The sequence below is a fragment of the Haliotis rufescens genome, unplaced genomic scaffold (assembly GCF_023055435.1).
Source record: "Haliotis rufescens isolate VD_foot unplaced genomic scaffold, xgHalRufe1.0.p SCAF_3, whole genome shotgun sequence".
In the NCBI taxonomy this organism is placed as follows: domain Eukaryota; kingdom Metazoa; phylum Mollusca; class Gastropoda; order Lepetellida; family Haliotidae; genus Haliotis; species Haliotis rufescens.
Genome location: NW_025964001.1, coordinates 38,381,237 through 38,394,351, shown reverse-complemented (window position 1 = coordinate 38,394,351; position 13,115 = coordinate 38,381,237). Strand labels below are relative to the sequence as shown.

Genomic DNA, 13,115 nt, shown 5'->3' with positions numbered 1-13,115 from the left:
ATTTACATATCACTAGTCTGCGATAACAATAACATTAATGCAGTGCTACACCAACTACCAGAAGGTGACATATCGTTAGGCATCATTTGTATACAAAAGTGTTCTCACTTTACTTCAGTTTTATTCAGTATAATTACTATAATATGTCACTGTTATTCGATGGTTTGCCGCTTGCCATCTTCCCGAGGCAAATGAGTTAACTGACTATTAAAGACCCGTGGCAACTGGACTGTTATGGTCAGTTAACCCCCATACCTCGAGAAGATGGCCACAAACAAACAAGGACAAGGACACTCGGTTTGAGTATTATCTAAAAAGAATGTGTACACGTTATATTTGAATTACATTTATGATACATATTCTGATGTCAAAGCGAGACTCGTTAATATGAAATACAGCCATCTTTATGCATTATGCAATGAATGGCCGTGCCGTCTTCTGTGGACCTTCAGTTGAACCGTTGGCATAGCCAGTATTATTACTGAATAAACTTAAGAATACAACAGGATATTTGCTCTCAGTATTACATTACTACTGTTATCATTTCAGAATTCGTGAGGATGATGAAGAACCAGTAATGTTCTGAGGGAAGGTCTTCATACCAGCTTATATAATCCACTTGTTTCATATTTGTGGGTCTATATTTCTGGGTCTCGTACACCTTCCAGTAACAACAAACAAGTGATGTGGAATCAAGTATGAGTTATACGGAACATGCACATACTACCATTTCATCATATAATGGATAGCGTGAAATCGCCCTTTCCCTTCTGAAGAAGTTACTCAAGACTATCCAACTGTGGGTTATTGTTGAATAAATTTATGATATTTTATTTAATTTCAGTGAGTCTGTGTTTTTGTCCCTAAAACAATATCTTCTCCATAATTTCTTCACCGTTCTACACCAACCCTATTCTCCTCTAATATTGTCTAACTCTGTTCTACTTTGGTCCTTCTCCGTTCTACATAAGAGCTTCCAACTTGCACCCCATCGTTCCCATTCTTTCAGTATACCGTTCTACTCTAGTTCTTCTCCTTCCTTTTCTTCTCTTCTCGGCACGGCTCTTGCTCTTCCTCGTCCTAATTTAGCTCTTCTTCATTGAACTGTAGCGTAGCTCTTCTTCTCTGTTCGGCTGTACCCCCATCCCTTATTCTCCGTTCCTCTCCAGCGCTTCGCCGCTTTTTCTAGAATGGCTGTCCTTAATTTTACAATGGGTCGTCCCCGTTCTTCTTCATCTGTGCTTCATTCTACTAAGGCTCTTTACCGTTACACTCAGGTTCTGCTCCGTTTTACTCTTGTAAGAGGTTTTAAGAAAGTAATCCTTATGCATTCTGCTAAGGTTATTTGCCGTTACACTCAGATTCTGCTCCGTTTTACTCTTGTAAGATGTTTTAAGAAAGTAATCGTTCATGCATTCTGCTAAGGTATTTACCGTTACACCCAGGTTCTGCTCCGTTTTACTCTTGTAAAAGGTTTTAAGAAAGTAATCGTTCATGCATTTTCTTTATATCAAACTAATATTTTTTTTATATGTTTTACAATAAGATAATAAATAATAATCAGTACAACAAAAAATACTTGTAAAACAAATCGGTTGTGATGAGAGATAAAAATAAAGTACGTTGACTAACTAAACAACTGTTTTTTTCACGTTCGGTGAGGATTTAAGAAACAACGAGATATCCTGGTGTGAGTGTGTGTTTGTGTGTATAAAACCCATTCACGGCATCTTTGAGGTCAACGTTGTCGTTATAGCCCTTTCCTCCTTTCTACCCTAGCTCTTCCCTGTTTTACTCTGGCTATCGCTGTTCTTCCCTAGCTCTTCCCCGTTTTGCCCTGGCTATCGCTGTTCTACCCTAGCTCTTCCCCGTTTTACCCTGGCTATCGCTGTTCTACCTTAGCGCTTCCCTGTTTTACTCTGGCTATCGCCGTTCTGCCCTAGCTCTTCCCCGTTTGACTCTGGCTATCGCTGTTCTACCCTAGCTCTTCCCCGTTTGACTCTGGCTATCGCTGTTCTACCCTAGCTCTTCCCCGTTTTACCCTGGCTATCGCTGTTCCACCCTAGCTCTTCCCTGTTTTACTCTGGCTATCCCTGTTCTACCCTAGCTCTTCCCCGCTTGACCCTGGCTATCGCTGTTCTACCCTAGCTCTTCCCTGTTTTACTCTCGCTATCCCTGTTCTACCCTAGCTCTTCCCCGTTTGACCCTGGCTATCGCTGTTCTACCCTAGCTCTTCCCTGTTTTACTCTAGCTCTTCCCCGTTTTACTCTAGCTCTGAGCCGTTCTGTCCTAGCTCTTCCCCGTTTTACTCTAGCTCTTTCCTCGGTTTTACACTAGCTCTTTTTTTTCCTACTTTAGCTCTTCTCCATTGCACTGTAGCTCCTCTCTGTTCTATTCCAGCTCTTCCCCGCTGTACTCCAGCTCTTCCTCACTATGCTCAAGCTTCAAACAAACACTTATCAGACATAACAGAAAAGGTATAGCAGTCAGAATTAAATAGACCATTACATTCCACAGCACCCAGCCCAAACCACCGTTTTCCAAACATATCACATATGGAACAACCATGCCAGAGTTCACATTGACATATACCACTTTGTGAAGTGAACACATATACCCAGACACTCCGAATTACTATTATCCAAAACGGTCATAACAATTTCACTGTGCATTGAAAGTTACCATTGCATGTTTGAACTACACCATAGCGATTTAAGTCACGCATTACATGTTTCAATGTATCCTTTGTACGACCAGCAAAGCCTTGGCACTAACAATCTAAGTGCTTCCCACCTTCACTAACTCTCCTGCAGAGACTTACACAGTCACAAAAGACGTCTTCTCTCTTTTATTGTCAACATTTCAGTTACAACTGCTTTTTTCGTCTCTGAATTATAGCAGTCTATGTTCTATACAGACTGTCGATAAAAGCTGTATAAATGTTGGACCATACAGAGAACATAGTCAGGCAGTTTGCCATTTTGGGTGTGTATTCTTACGGCTTCACCTGTGCAACTAGTACCTGTAGACATCATGGTAAGTGTAAAATTTACTGCTCCCATTAACGCCGCTTAATTAAGTAATTACTGTTTGAGCATTTATCGCTAATGAGAGTTAACGTTTATATTCAAATTGTCACTAAAGTTTCAATGCTTTTTTAATGGAGACACAGCTGACGTCATGTAAATTCTCATTGCTTTCAGCAATCTGAATACGAGCTATCGGAGGAACAGATTAAAGGTAATGAATGTTATACTCGCAGTCTATACAAGGCAAATTAGAGACTTCACACCAAGCAATAATTTATTTGCGTAATTATTAGGACGTGGAACAATGCCATACATTGTGTTGATGCTATTTTAATCTTTAGAAGATGGATGTGATTTGTCCATCAATTATGTGTCCTGGTGAAAATAATAGTGTCGAATAAACATCTTCGACCAAAACATTGACCCTGACCTTCAGGAATGTGTAGCTCTGCGTTTCATTGAATTTGTTTTGAGTACGAAATGCTGTATCTGGATAAGATGTAATTAACATGCATGCCTGCATGCTGTTTACCACACTAACGGACATAAACTGTTGTCATTTTTAGTTGTTACACTGGTAACATTTGACTTGAACACTAATAATATGTACTCATCATACACTCAGATTTTACAAACGCCTTCAAAGAGTTCAGTGGAAAAGATGAAGGAACTATTGCAACCGAGAAGCTGGGAGCAGTGTTGACGAAACTGAACCTGGACTTATCAGATGTCGAGCTCAAGGAAATGATCAGCGAAGGAGATCCTGACGGTACATTTAATGTTTTTCTCAAATGAGTCACAATCTTAACATAACATTAGCCTCCAAAGCATCATTCGCATAACCGACGTTATTAACTGATCATTTTGAGAAATGAAACAAAAGATTCATTATCAGTACTAAAAAGCGGCATCTCTAGAGGATAATGAGTGAGTTAAAATTTAACGTCGCATCGGCATTGTTTCAGCCATATAGCGACTCTAGAGGATTAAAAATTGATCTTCCTAATCGGACTTCTGTTGGTCGAAAGTTTCAGACCGGTTTAGACAGCTGTCCGAATCGGGAGATACAGAAATAGAATATAAAGATAAAGTTGAACGAAATGTTATGTATCGTAATAAGTTTGGAACTGTAAATGTGGTCGTGTGTTGACAGAAATCCGGAATAGTATGATAAGATTCCAATGTACATGTATTACATATTACTTATATTTCCCACACACTGCTTCATTGATAATTTACGCCATATCTATTTTTTTCAGGAAAGGGCACACTAGACCTTCCTCAATTTCTTAACATGATGTCAAAGAAGCTCAATGAAGAGGAGGATGAAGAGGATGAAGATGAAGAGGATGAAGATAGTGAGGAAGAATACAGAGCAGCATTCCGCCTTTTTGACAAGGATGGCGATGGTTCTATCAGCGCGACTGAAGTGAAGGCGTTCCTTATAAATATGGGCGAGAACTGGACCGAGGAAGAAATTGACGACATGATCAATGAGGCTGATGCTGATGGGAATGGAGAAGTCGACTACGAAGGTGAGCATCACATCCCTGAACCCCCCCCCCCCCCCCCCCCCCCCACACACACACACACACCACACACACACCCTTCCACTCCACTCCCCCAACCAATACAATCAAATAAAGTTAAGCAACATGCCCATTCAGCCTATTGTTTGTGGTGAAATGTTTCCGTCATCTGTACCGTGACCGTGACCTTCACGAATAGTAAAGACGAAATCACAGGTTTCGCGAGCACCTGGTGTCATCGGTGTAACGTATTAGTGATTCTGGAACGGACGCCCCTATTCTGTTTTATTGTCGTGTGGCAAAGACACTGAAAGTTTGACATTGTTACTTACACTGCTGACAACGGGCATAACACACCATCACAAATGCTGATGATTGAACCATCAGTGATGTCGCTTTTTTTCTCAGAATTAATATACGTTATGCCTATACACATCACGCAAGGCTAAATTAAAATATATATATATAACATCCCTATTTTTTTATTGTCTCCTGCAAACTGATTTATATCATCTTCATTATGTTTCAGAATTTGTGAAGATGATGAAGTCAAAGTGAGTTCGAGAGGATGGGAAATATATATAAACATGGTAGACTCATCAAGTGGACCTAGCCAGGAAAAGGACGCTATAATATCCATACATTTCATTTGTCTCTCATATCAACTCAGCATGTGTACGAGTCAAAATAAACGCAATTGAAACAATTTCATAATTCGTTCTTGTGCTTCTTTGTTGGTAATGACTGTTTGAATTGAGTCCAACTTAATGTGTTCAAACTTGCCAATATCATATGATAATAGTTGCAATGCTCAATGCTGAAATTAAAGTACAAAATGCATGTACGTGGCAGGTTAGGTAAGTTAGTGTATAAAAGGCAAGTAGGATCTTCTATCTATTCAAATTGTATTACACATCCATGTTGATGCGACTGAGTGAGTGTTTGATAAGCTTGAGATGAAATCCCGAAGTGATGCAGGTTCCAAACGTTCACCACTTTGGTGAAGTGACTACCTCTATTGAAACACATATCGTCACAATACGTCTGTTGAAACTGTTACTAGTCGATTCCCAAATTGAAACAATATGTTAACCCAGAAGTCGGTACGGAAAAAAAACCTCAAAGTGAAACCAACAAACAACCAATAATTGGAAAACAATCAACAATGGCACAAAAATTAACTAGGTTTACAAATCAATACAAGTTACTGCACAGCAATTGCAATGACAGTACACAATAACGTGGTTATACAATATCAAGTGACAGTATATAACATGATGGCAGTGGTCAGTGTCAAAGATAAAGATACAGTGGTGATAGCAAAAGTCAGTACCATAATATATTCACCCAGCGGCGACAGTGGTCAAGCTCCCCAGATGACCTAGACAGGGAATCAGGGTTGATGAGTGATCTTCACAAGAAAGCCGGTCTTGATGTGATGAAATGTGTAAAAGATACAAGAGACACGCTCTTGTCCTCTTGTATTCAGCCTAACTGGCTACTGGAAATTTCTACACAGTGCCCTCGCCTGTCTGGCCGCACCAGACCATTACAGAATATTCCACATCCACGGTATTCCGGAAGTTTACATATCACACTAGCATCTACATATAATAACTTCCTAAAACCTGCTTACGTTAAATAGTACTACATTCCTGACAACTAATCACCATCCAAACACAATGCAATGAGCGTTTACCGAATCCCAACAGAAACTATGTAACAGGGTTACAATCATTCTTCAACAATGAAATACACTGCCATATACAAAAGAGTGAAACTGAGACATTTGCTTCACCAAACATCCTGGGTACTAATATATGTCAAGGTATACGACGTTCTAAATTAACCATAGCGCAGATGCGAATTCTGATGCGAATATTGTCCCCAAAACAACATCGCCATTATGGCTTCACTGATTTCACTGTATCCTACACCACGTTACCATAACCACTGATAAGAAGTGTAACATCCATAATTCGAACCCACACTCTCTGAGTGAGGCACCTAATCGCCAGCACACAAAGTCAGCTATCTAACCCACTCAGACACCGAGGCTTCCATAAAGTTTTCGGACTTCCAGTTGTCCCGGATGAGCGCCAAAAGGTACTAAAATTTGTACTTTACTATGAAAGTGTTATCCCAAATACAACATTTGTTACATTTGACCACTTTCTAAAATGCATTGTGATAAGAAATGGTTTGACAGGTTCACGCTAGTTTTACACGCTTTCAATAACATATTGACAATAACACTTCATTGTATGATACAATACCGATGTTCAACACCTATAGAAATTCCACCTGCAAACATGTGCTGACAAAAGATGCCTCATATGACTGTCTGTCTGGTATAACTAATTTACCATATGAATTGCATGCACTCTATTTTACTTTCACATGTACATAATGGCTTTATAACTGTTGAATATACCAAGATAACATTGAGACAGGTGAGCCACTTTGGTCTGGTATTCTTGGGGCGACACCTGTACCAGAAACACCTGCAGACACCATGGTAAGTCGAGATTGTTATGTATATGCAAAGCTAAACTGGTTTTATGGCCCAATGTGTGGCTACATTGTAATTTTTATTAAATGTGCTTTTGGAGAACAATTTCTGTAATAATAATTTAAGTGATTTTAAAGACCAAACGTTAGACAAATTCGAAATTTAGATCTTCCTAATGGCTTTCATTTTTACAATATTCGTAGAGAAGAAGACAATTGAAGAAACATTGGCCCGTGATATATGCCATTGACTTGTTACATAGAAATGAACCAGTGAAGATCCGGGTGGGAATTGGTCTTCAGCAACGGGATCGAGTGGTCAGGCTCGCTGACTTGGTTGATGCATTCATCGTGCCCAATTGAGTAGATCGATGCTCATGATTTTAATCAGTGGATTGTCTGGTCCAGACTTGATTTTGTACAGACCGCACATAGCTGGAATATAGCTGCAGGTGGCATTGAACAACAAACAAGCAAAAAAAACCATAGAGATGAGTTGAGGTGAGGTGAAATGGGGTTTAACGTCGCGCCAAAGATGATTTCACTTATAAACCGACGTGCTGGCACGTGTGTGCCTGGCTGATTGTACTAGTCCGGACTAATGCCGATTTTATAGTGCTAGCCCACTGAGATACCATGCTGCAGTTTAATATGAAAACCCCACTCAGACACATTACACTCCCAGACTCCCAGCCGACATGTCCTTGTTTTAGCCCCTTAATGCCGAGCGTCCAACAGGGTTACAACGAATCTCTGAACGTCTTTTGGTATGACGCGGCCGGGAATCTTACCCTGGACCTTGCGTTCTCTGACGGAAGCTCTACCACTATATCACGGAGTCGGTCAACAGACATAGAAACTAATAGTAATATCCCAAGAATTTGAGGTTTTAATTCATCCTAAATGTTTCATTTCTCTTTTTTTTCAGGCGGACGTGTTGACCGAGAATCAAATTGCAGGTACAGTTGCATATTTTGCTATGCGTTTACACTGTAGCTGAAGCATACATAAACTTTTTGTTGGAAGTGTGTGTAACACGGTATCAATTCATCTGTGCAACTGATGGCTACAAATACTCCGATATGACACATTATAATAATCTATCGATCGTCATATAAATAAGGGGGCATGGGTGGCCCAGTCGTCTAAGGCGCCGTGATTCACTGTGCAGAGTTGCGGCCCTTGGGCACGCCAGAAACCTATGATTGTTGGTCCGGTTCGCCCCGATTATTTTTCTAGGTTTGTCAGCACCAGACCCGTGTTCGTGGATTTCACCGATGTGGTAAACGACTGAGACCTGCATCATTTCGGGCATTAAGCTTACACGCCGCGATATAACTGGGATACTGTTCAAACGGCGTAATAGCCAACTCGCAGACACACTCATGTAAATAAAAAAACGTCAGCGCCAGAAGGTTATCACTCTCGACGATCCTCCGAAACAGGTTCCATTGGGCGTAAAAGGCAAAATAGTCGTTAAAACTAAATGAAGGTATCACTGAAAATGACACGGTGTTTTTGCGAAAAGGGTAAGCATCTTCCGGTAGCATCCGCCATTCACACAATTTGCACAGAAAGGTATGTGCCTGTTTCTTGTAAAACGTGACGCTGATTATGGTCAGAAGATCAAGTTATATGTTCATATGGTTATCTGTGTTGAATTGTCTGTTTTGTATTGTTTAAATCGGGTGTGAGGGTCAAAATTATTTGTTCATCATTTTAGAAATGCGAGAGGCGTTTGGTCTTTTCGACAAAAATGGCGATGGAATGATCACGACGGCAGAATTGGGCGCTGTCATAAGGTCATTAGGACAGAATCCAACGGAAGGAGAGTTGCAGGACATGATCACTGAAGTAGACGAAAATGGTAAGACACATCGGGTTTTATTGGTTCCAAGATAAAACTACGTTTATCGCATATACATCATGAGAACAAATGACTAGTGACAACAGGGTGGACATTAAAAAAGTAATGCCTCATTAGTATTAGTTTATCTGTTCTAACAAATTGGAAGCGCGAATTCATACAAACAGGGGCGGCCGGGTAGCCTAGTGGTTAAAGCGTTAGCCCGTCACGCCGAAGACTCGGGTTCGATTCCCGACATGGGTACAATGTGTGAAGCCCATTTCTGGTGTCCCCCGCCGTGATATTGCTAAAAGCGGCGAAAAACCATACTCACTCACTCATACAAACATAAAACGCCAACGCCAGAGAATAATCGGTCTCGATTATCTGCAGAAACAAATTACACTGGGTGGGAAAAGGAAAATATCAGTGAAAATTTTATGAATGGGTCATTGTTGGAAACCTCCGCTCATTATAAACCTTGACACCAGACCACATTATGTGGACAACTGATTTCCCTACTGATACTGCAGGAATTCGTTCGCAATAAGGATATTTATATCCATGGCTATTTGATAAAAAAGATGTGGTCAGTGTTGTAGCACATCACTTATACAAATTATTTATAAGATAGCTACGCGACAAATTACAAAGAACGATGAAGAACGAAGTGTGGTTTATTTAGCGATAAAACATTGTATTATCATGACGTTATAAAGATTCGAACATGCGCTCGCAACTTGATGACATCGTATAGTGAACGACGTATTTTTGAAAGGGGGGTGTCTTGTGAGTTGTTCCCCTTAGATGTAGCTGGGCAACGCAGATAAACGCGATGGCCGAACGATTGCATCCAAAAACGGGAGAGATATGACAATCGGTATTGAGAAACAAATTTCAGGTAATTGACGTGAAATTGTGAGATTATGCGGGAAATACCCAACTGTGCATAAAATGGACTTGCCCGACATTGCCGAGGTCGGATTCTATTGAGATAGTCATCATTATAAAAATACGGGTATATGTTTTTAAAGCTTGAACATTTTCTCATCATCCTTAAAGATGCTTTACATGATGTTGATACACTCGGCTGTGCCTCTCATGGTTTATTCTCCCTGCAGTGTTTTATTGTGCGATAAACAACGACCAAGAGTCGTTTGTTTCTTATTCGAGATATCAACATGGTTTATTCTCCCTGCAGTGTTTTATTGTGCGATAAACAACGACCAAGAGTCGTTTGTTTCTTATACGAGATATCAACATGGTTTATTCTCCCTGCAGTGTTTTATTGTGCGATAAACAACGACCAAGAGTCGTTTGTTTCTTATACGAGATATCAACATGGTTTATTCTCCCTGCAGTGTTTTATTGTGCGATAAACAACGACCAAGAGTCGTTTGTTTCTTATACGAGATATCAACATGGTTTATTCTCCCTGCAGTGTTTTACTGTACGATAAACAACGACCAAGAGTCGTTTGTTTCTTATACGAGATATCAACATGGTTTATTCTCCCTGCAGTGTTTTACTGTACGATAAACAACGACCAAGAGTCGTTTGTTTCTTATACGAGATATCAACATGGTTTATTCTCCCTGCAGTGTTTTATTGTACGATAAACAACGACCAAGAGTCGTTTGTTTCTTATACGAGATATCAACATGGTTTATTCTCCCTGCAGTGTTTTATTGTGCGATAAACAACGACCAAGAGTCGTTTGTTTCTTATACGAGATATCAACATGGTTTATTCTCCCTGCAGTGTTTTATTGTGCGATAAACAACGACCAAGAGTCGTTTGTTTCTTATACGAGATATCAACATGGTTTATTCTCCCTGCAGTGTTTTACTGTACGATAAACAACGACCAAGAGTCGTTTGTTTCTTATACGAGATATCAACATGGTTTATTCTCCCTGCAGTGTTTTATTGTACGATGAACAACGACCAAGAGTCGTTTGTTTCTTATACGAGATATCAACATGGTTTATTCTCCCTTCAGTGTTTTACTGTACGATAAACAACGACCAAGAGTCGTTTGTTTCTTATACGAGATATCAACATGGTTTATTCTCCCTGCAGTGTTTTATTGTACGATGAACTACGACCACGAGTATCTACTGATTTGCTCTTTCCCTAGAGAGTGGGACCATTGAGTTTCCTGAATTCATGACAATGATGTCCAAGAGAATGAAGGAGGAAACCCCAAAGGAAGAACTTTATGAAGCTTTCCAAGTGTTTGACAAGGACGGAAATGGTTACATCAGTACAACTGAGTTGAGGCATGTCATGACAAACTTGGGTGAGAAGTTGACAGAGGAGGAAGCTGAGGAGATGATGAAGACAGCAGATTCTTCCGGGGATGGGCGAATAAACTATGCAGGTGAGTCAGACAAGAATATATAACTTCGCAAAATCTATTGACACAGAAATCCGAACAATATATGAATGACATAGTAAAACTTTGTAATTCGTGTATGAGCAGTACATTTATGTAATACTGGTATTTTCTGGACTAAATATCATGTTCATGGCATAGCAAGTTGGAAAACACGGCATCAAACATGTTTGGGAGATGGGATTCGTGAGTGTGGTACCTGTCTTACGATGCGGATTATCATCTCACATTAGATAACAGTAAATTCTTTTCTGTTTGTACATCTGATCAAATTAAATGAAGCTAATGAAGAATTATATGGATTTAATATTTTTCAGAATTCACGAAAGTGATGATGTCAAAGTGATTCAGGGAGGACGTTTGATGCTGATAAGTCGTCCAGGCGAAAGAATTCATTGCAGTGAAACTGGACTTTTCACCGTACATAAGTGCTCACGAAATTTACTGTTTTAGCTATAGTCAGGTGGGGTTTCTTCTTGTTCAAAACGACATCGGTTTTCAAGTGCATGTATTTCAATAAACAGTCTATGCATCATTCCATATCTTGATATTTGTTTGTTAGAATAAACTAATGTGGTAAAGAGTGAGTGAGTGGGTTGGGGTTAACGCGGTGGGAACAGTATTCAGTCTTATCACGGTATGTCAGCGAGGATGGTGGAAAGCCCAAAGGTATGGTTGTTTTACGTGTGTGTGTGTGTGTGTGTGTGTGTGTGTGTGTGTGTGTGTGTGTGTGTGTGACTGTGTGTTGTGTATGTGTGTGTTGTGGCCCGGTGTTTCTGTTTGTGTGTGTATGTGTGTGTGTCTTGTATTTGTGTATGTGTGTTGTGTTTGTGTATGTTTGTTGTGTTTGTGTATGTGTGTTTGTGTGTATATGTGTGTGTCTTGTGTTTGTGTAACTGTGTGTTGTGTATGTGTGTGTTTCTTACCGGTGTGTGTGTCTGTGTGTGGGGTGTCGGGTGTGGGTGTACCGTAGTGTGTTGTAACACATACTGAATGTGAGGTAGGTACTGCATTGAAAATACTATGAGGTACTCGCATCGCCTATTCTCGGTACAACATAGCGAAAATAAAGAGGAACAGTACAATCGAGATACCACCCTGTAGGCAGAATCTTAAATGATGTGTGTGTGTGTATGTGTGTGTTTTGTGTTTGTGTGTGTGTGTGTGTGTGTGCGTGCGTGCGTGCGTGCGTGCGTGCGTGTGTGTGTGTGTTTGTGTGATAAAGTAACGCTACAACTCCATCCCAAAAAAAACCCATAAAGCAGACCAAACAAACACCCCACCAAATATAACAACACCATAATAACACACAAAAACACAAACAAAAGAAAAGAAACATATTTACACACTTTTCAATAACATTAATGAGAAATTGATCATCTTTTAGAAACAATATGGAAATATATAATACATCATGTAGAATGATTTGCCTGTGACCTCAACAGCGACCTCAAAACAGAATAACTGTTGCTGATAATCTCTGGAGTAGGACATAACTCACATCATTTAAAGGTGCCATATTGCCCGTTCAAATAACTGATGAATGAATGTGTAAAATCTGTCACATCAATGTCTGTGACAGGAAAGCCTTATCAGGACAGTAAACTTAAGTTCTGATCGTTCTACAGCTACATCAAGTAATCATATTTCAAAGAATGGGTTATCAATTACAGTTCAATATAAAGATAAAACACCAAAAAGAAGTTATGTTACTAAAATATCTCAATTTCATAACATTTGAGGAAAATTGCCGTTACAAATATTTCCCGTTGTAGCCGCTGTGAACACATGTCGCATGCCTGG

At 39.9% G+C, this 13,115-nt stretch overlaps 3 protein-coding genes across 3 annotated transcripts in view; all 3 read left to right on the top strand.

Moving 5' to 3' along the window:
- LOC124120286 (calmodulin-like protein 12) overlaps window positions 1–798 on the top strand; it is a 34,193-nt gene extending 33,395 nt beyond the window's left edge. Inside the window, exon 12 of the mRNA XM_048403409.1 lies at window positions 550–798. Within this exon, the coding sequence (XP_048259366.1) occupies window positions 550–578 (29 nt within the window). The 3' untranslated portion in view covers window positions 579–798. The remainder of the gene's footprint in view (window positions 1–549) is intronic.
- A 2,142-nt stretch (window positions 799–2,940) lies between these two features.
- On the top strand, window positions 2,941–5,267 carry LOC124118466 (calmodulin-like). Its single transcript, XM_046480582.2, has 5 exons — window positions 2,941–3,036; window positions 3,204–3,240; window positions 3,655–3,798; window positions 4,289–4,564; window positions 5,088–5,267. The coding sequence occupies exons 1-5, from the start codon at window positions 3,034–3,036 to the stop codon at window positions 5,114–5,116; spliced, it is 489 nt and encodes a 162-aa protein (XP_046336538.2). The 5' UTR covers window positions 2,941–3,033; the 3' UTR covers window positions 5,117–5,267.
- Window positions 5,268–6,995: 1,728 nt separating this feature from the next.
- Window positions 6,996–11,847, top strand: LOC124118536 (calmodulin-like). Its single transcript, XM_046480695.2, has 5 exons — window positions 6,996–7,076; window positions 7,998–8,028; window positions 8,793–8,936; window positions 11,055–11,297; window positions 11,630–11,847. Exons 1-5 carry the CDS (start codon window positions 7,074–7,076, stop codon window positions 11,656–11,658), a joined length of 450 nt encoding a protein of 149 aa, XP_046336651.1. The 5' UTR covers window positions 6,996–7,073; the 3' UTR covers window positions 11,659–11,847.
- The last annotated feature ends 1,268 nt before the right edge of the window (window positions 11,848–13,115 follow it).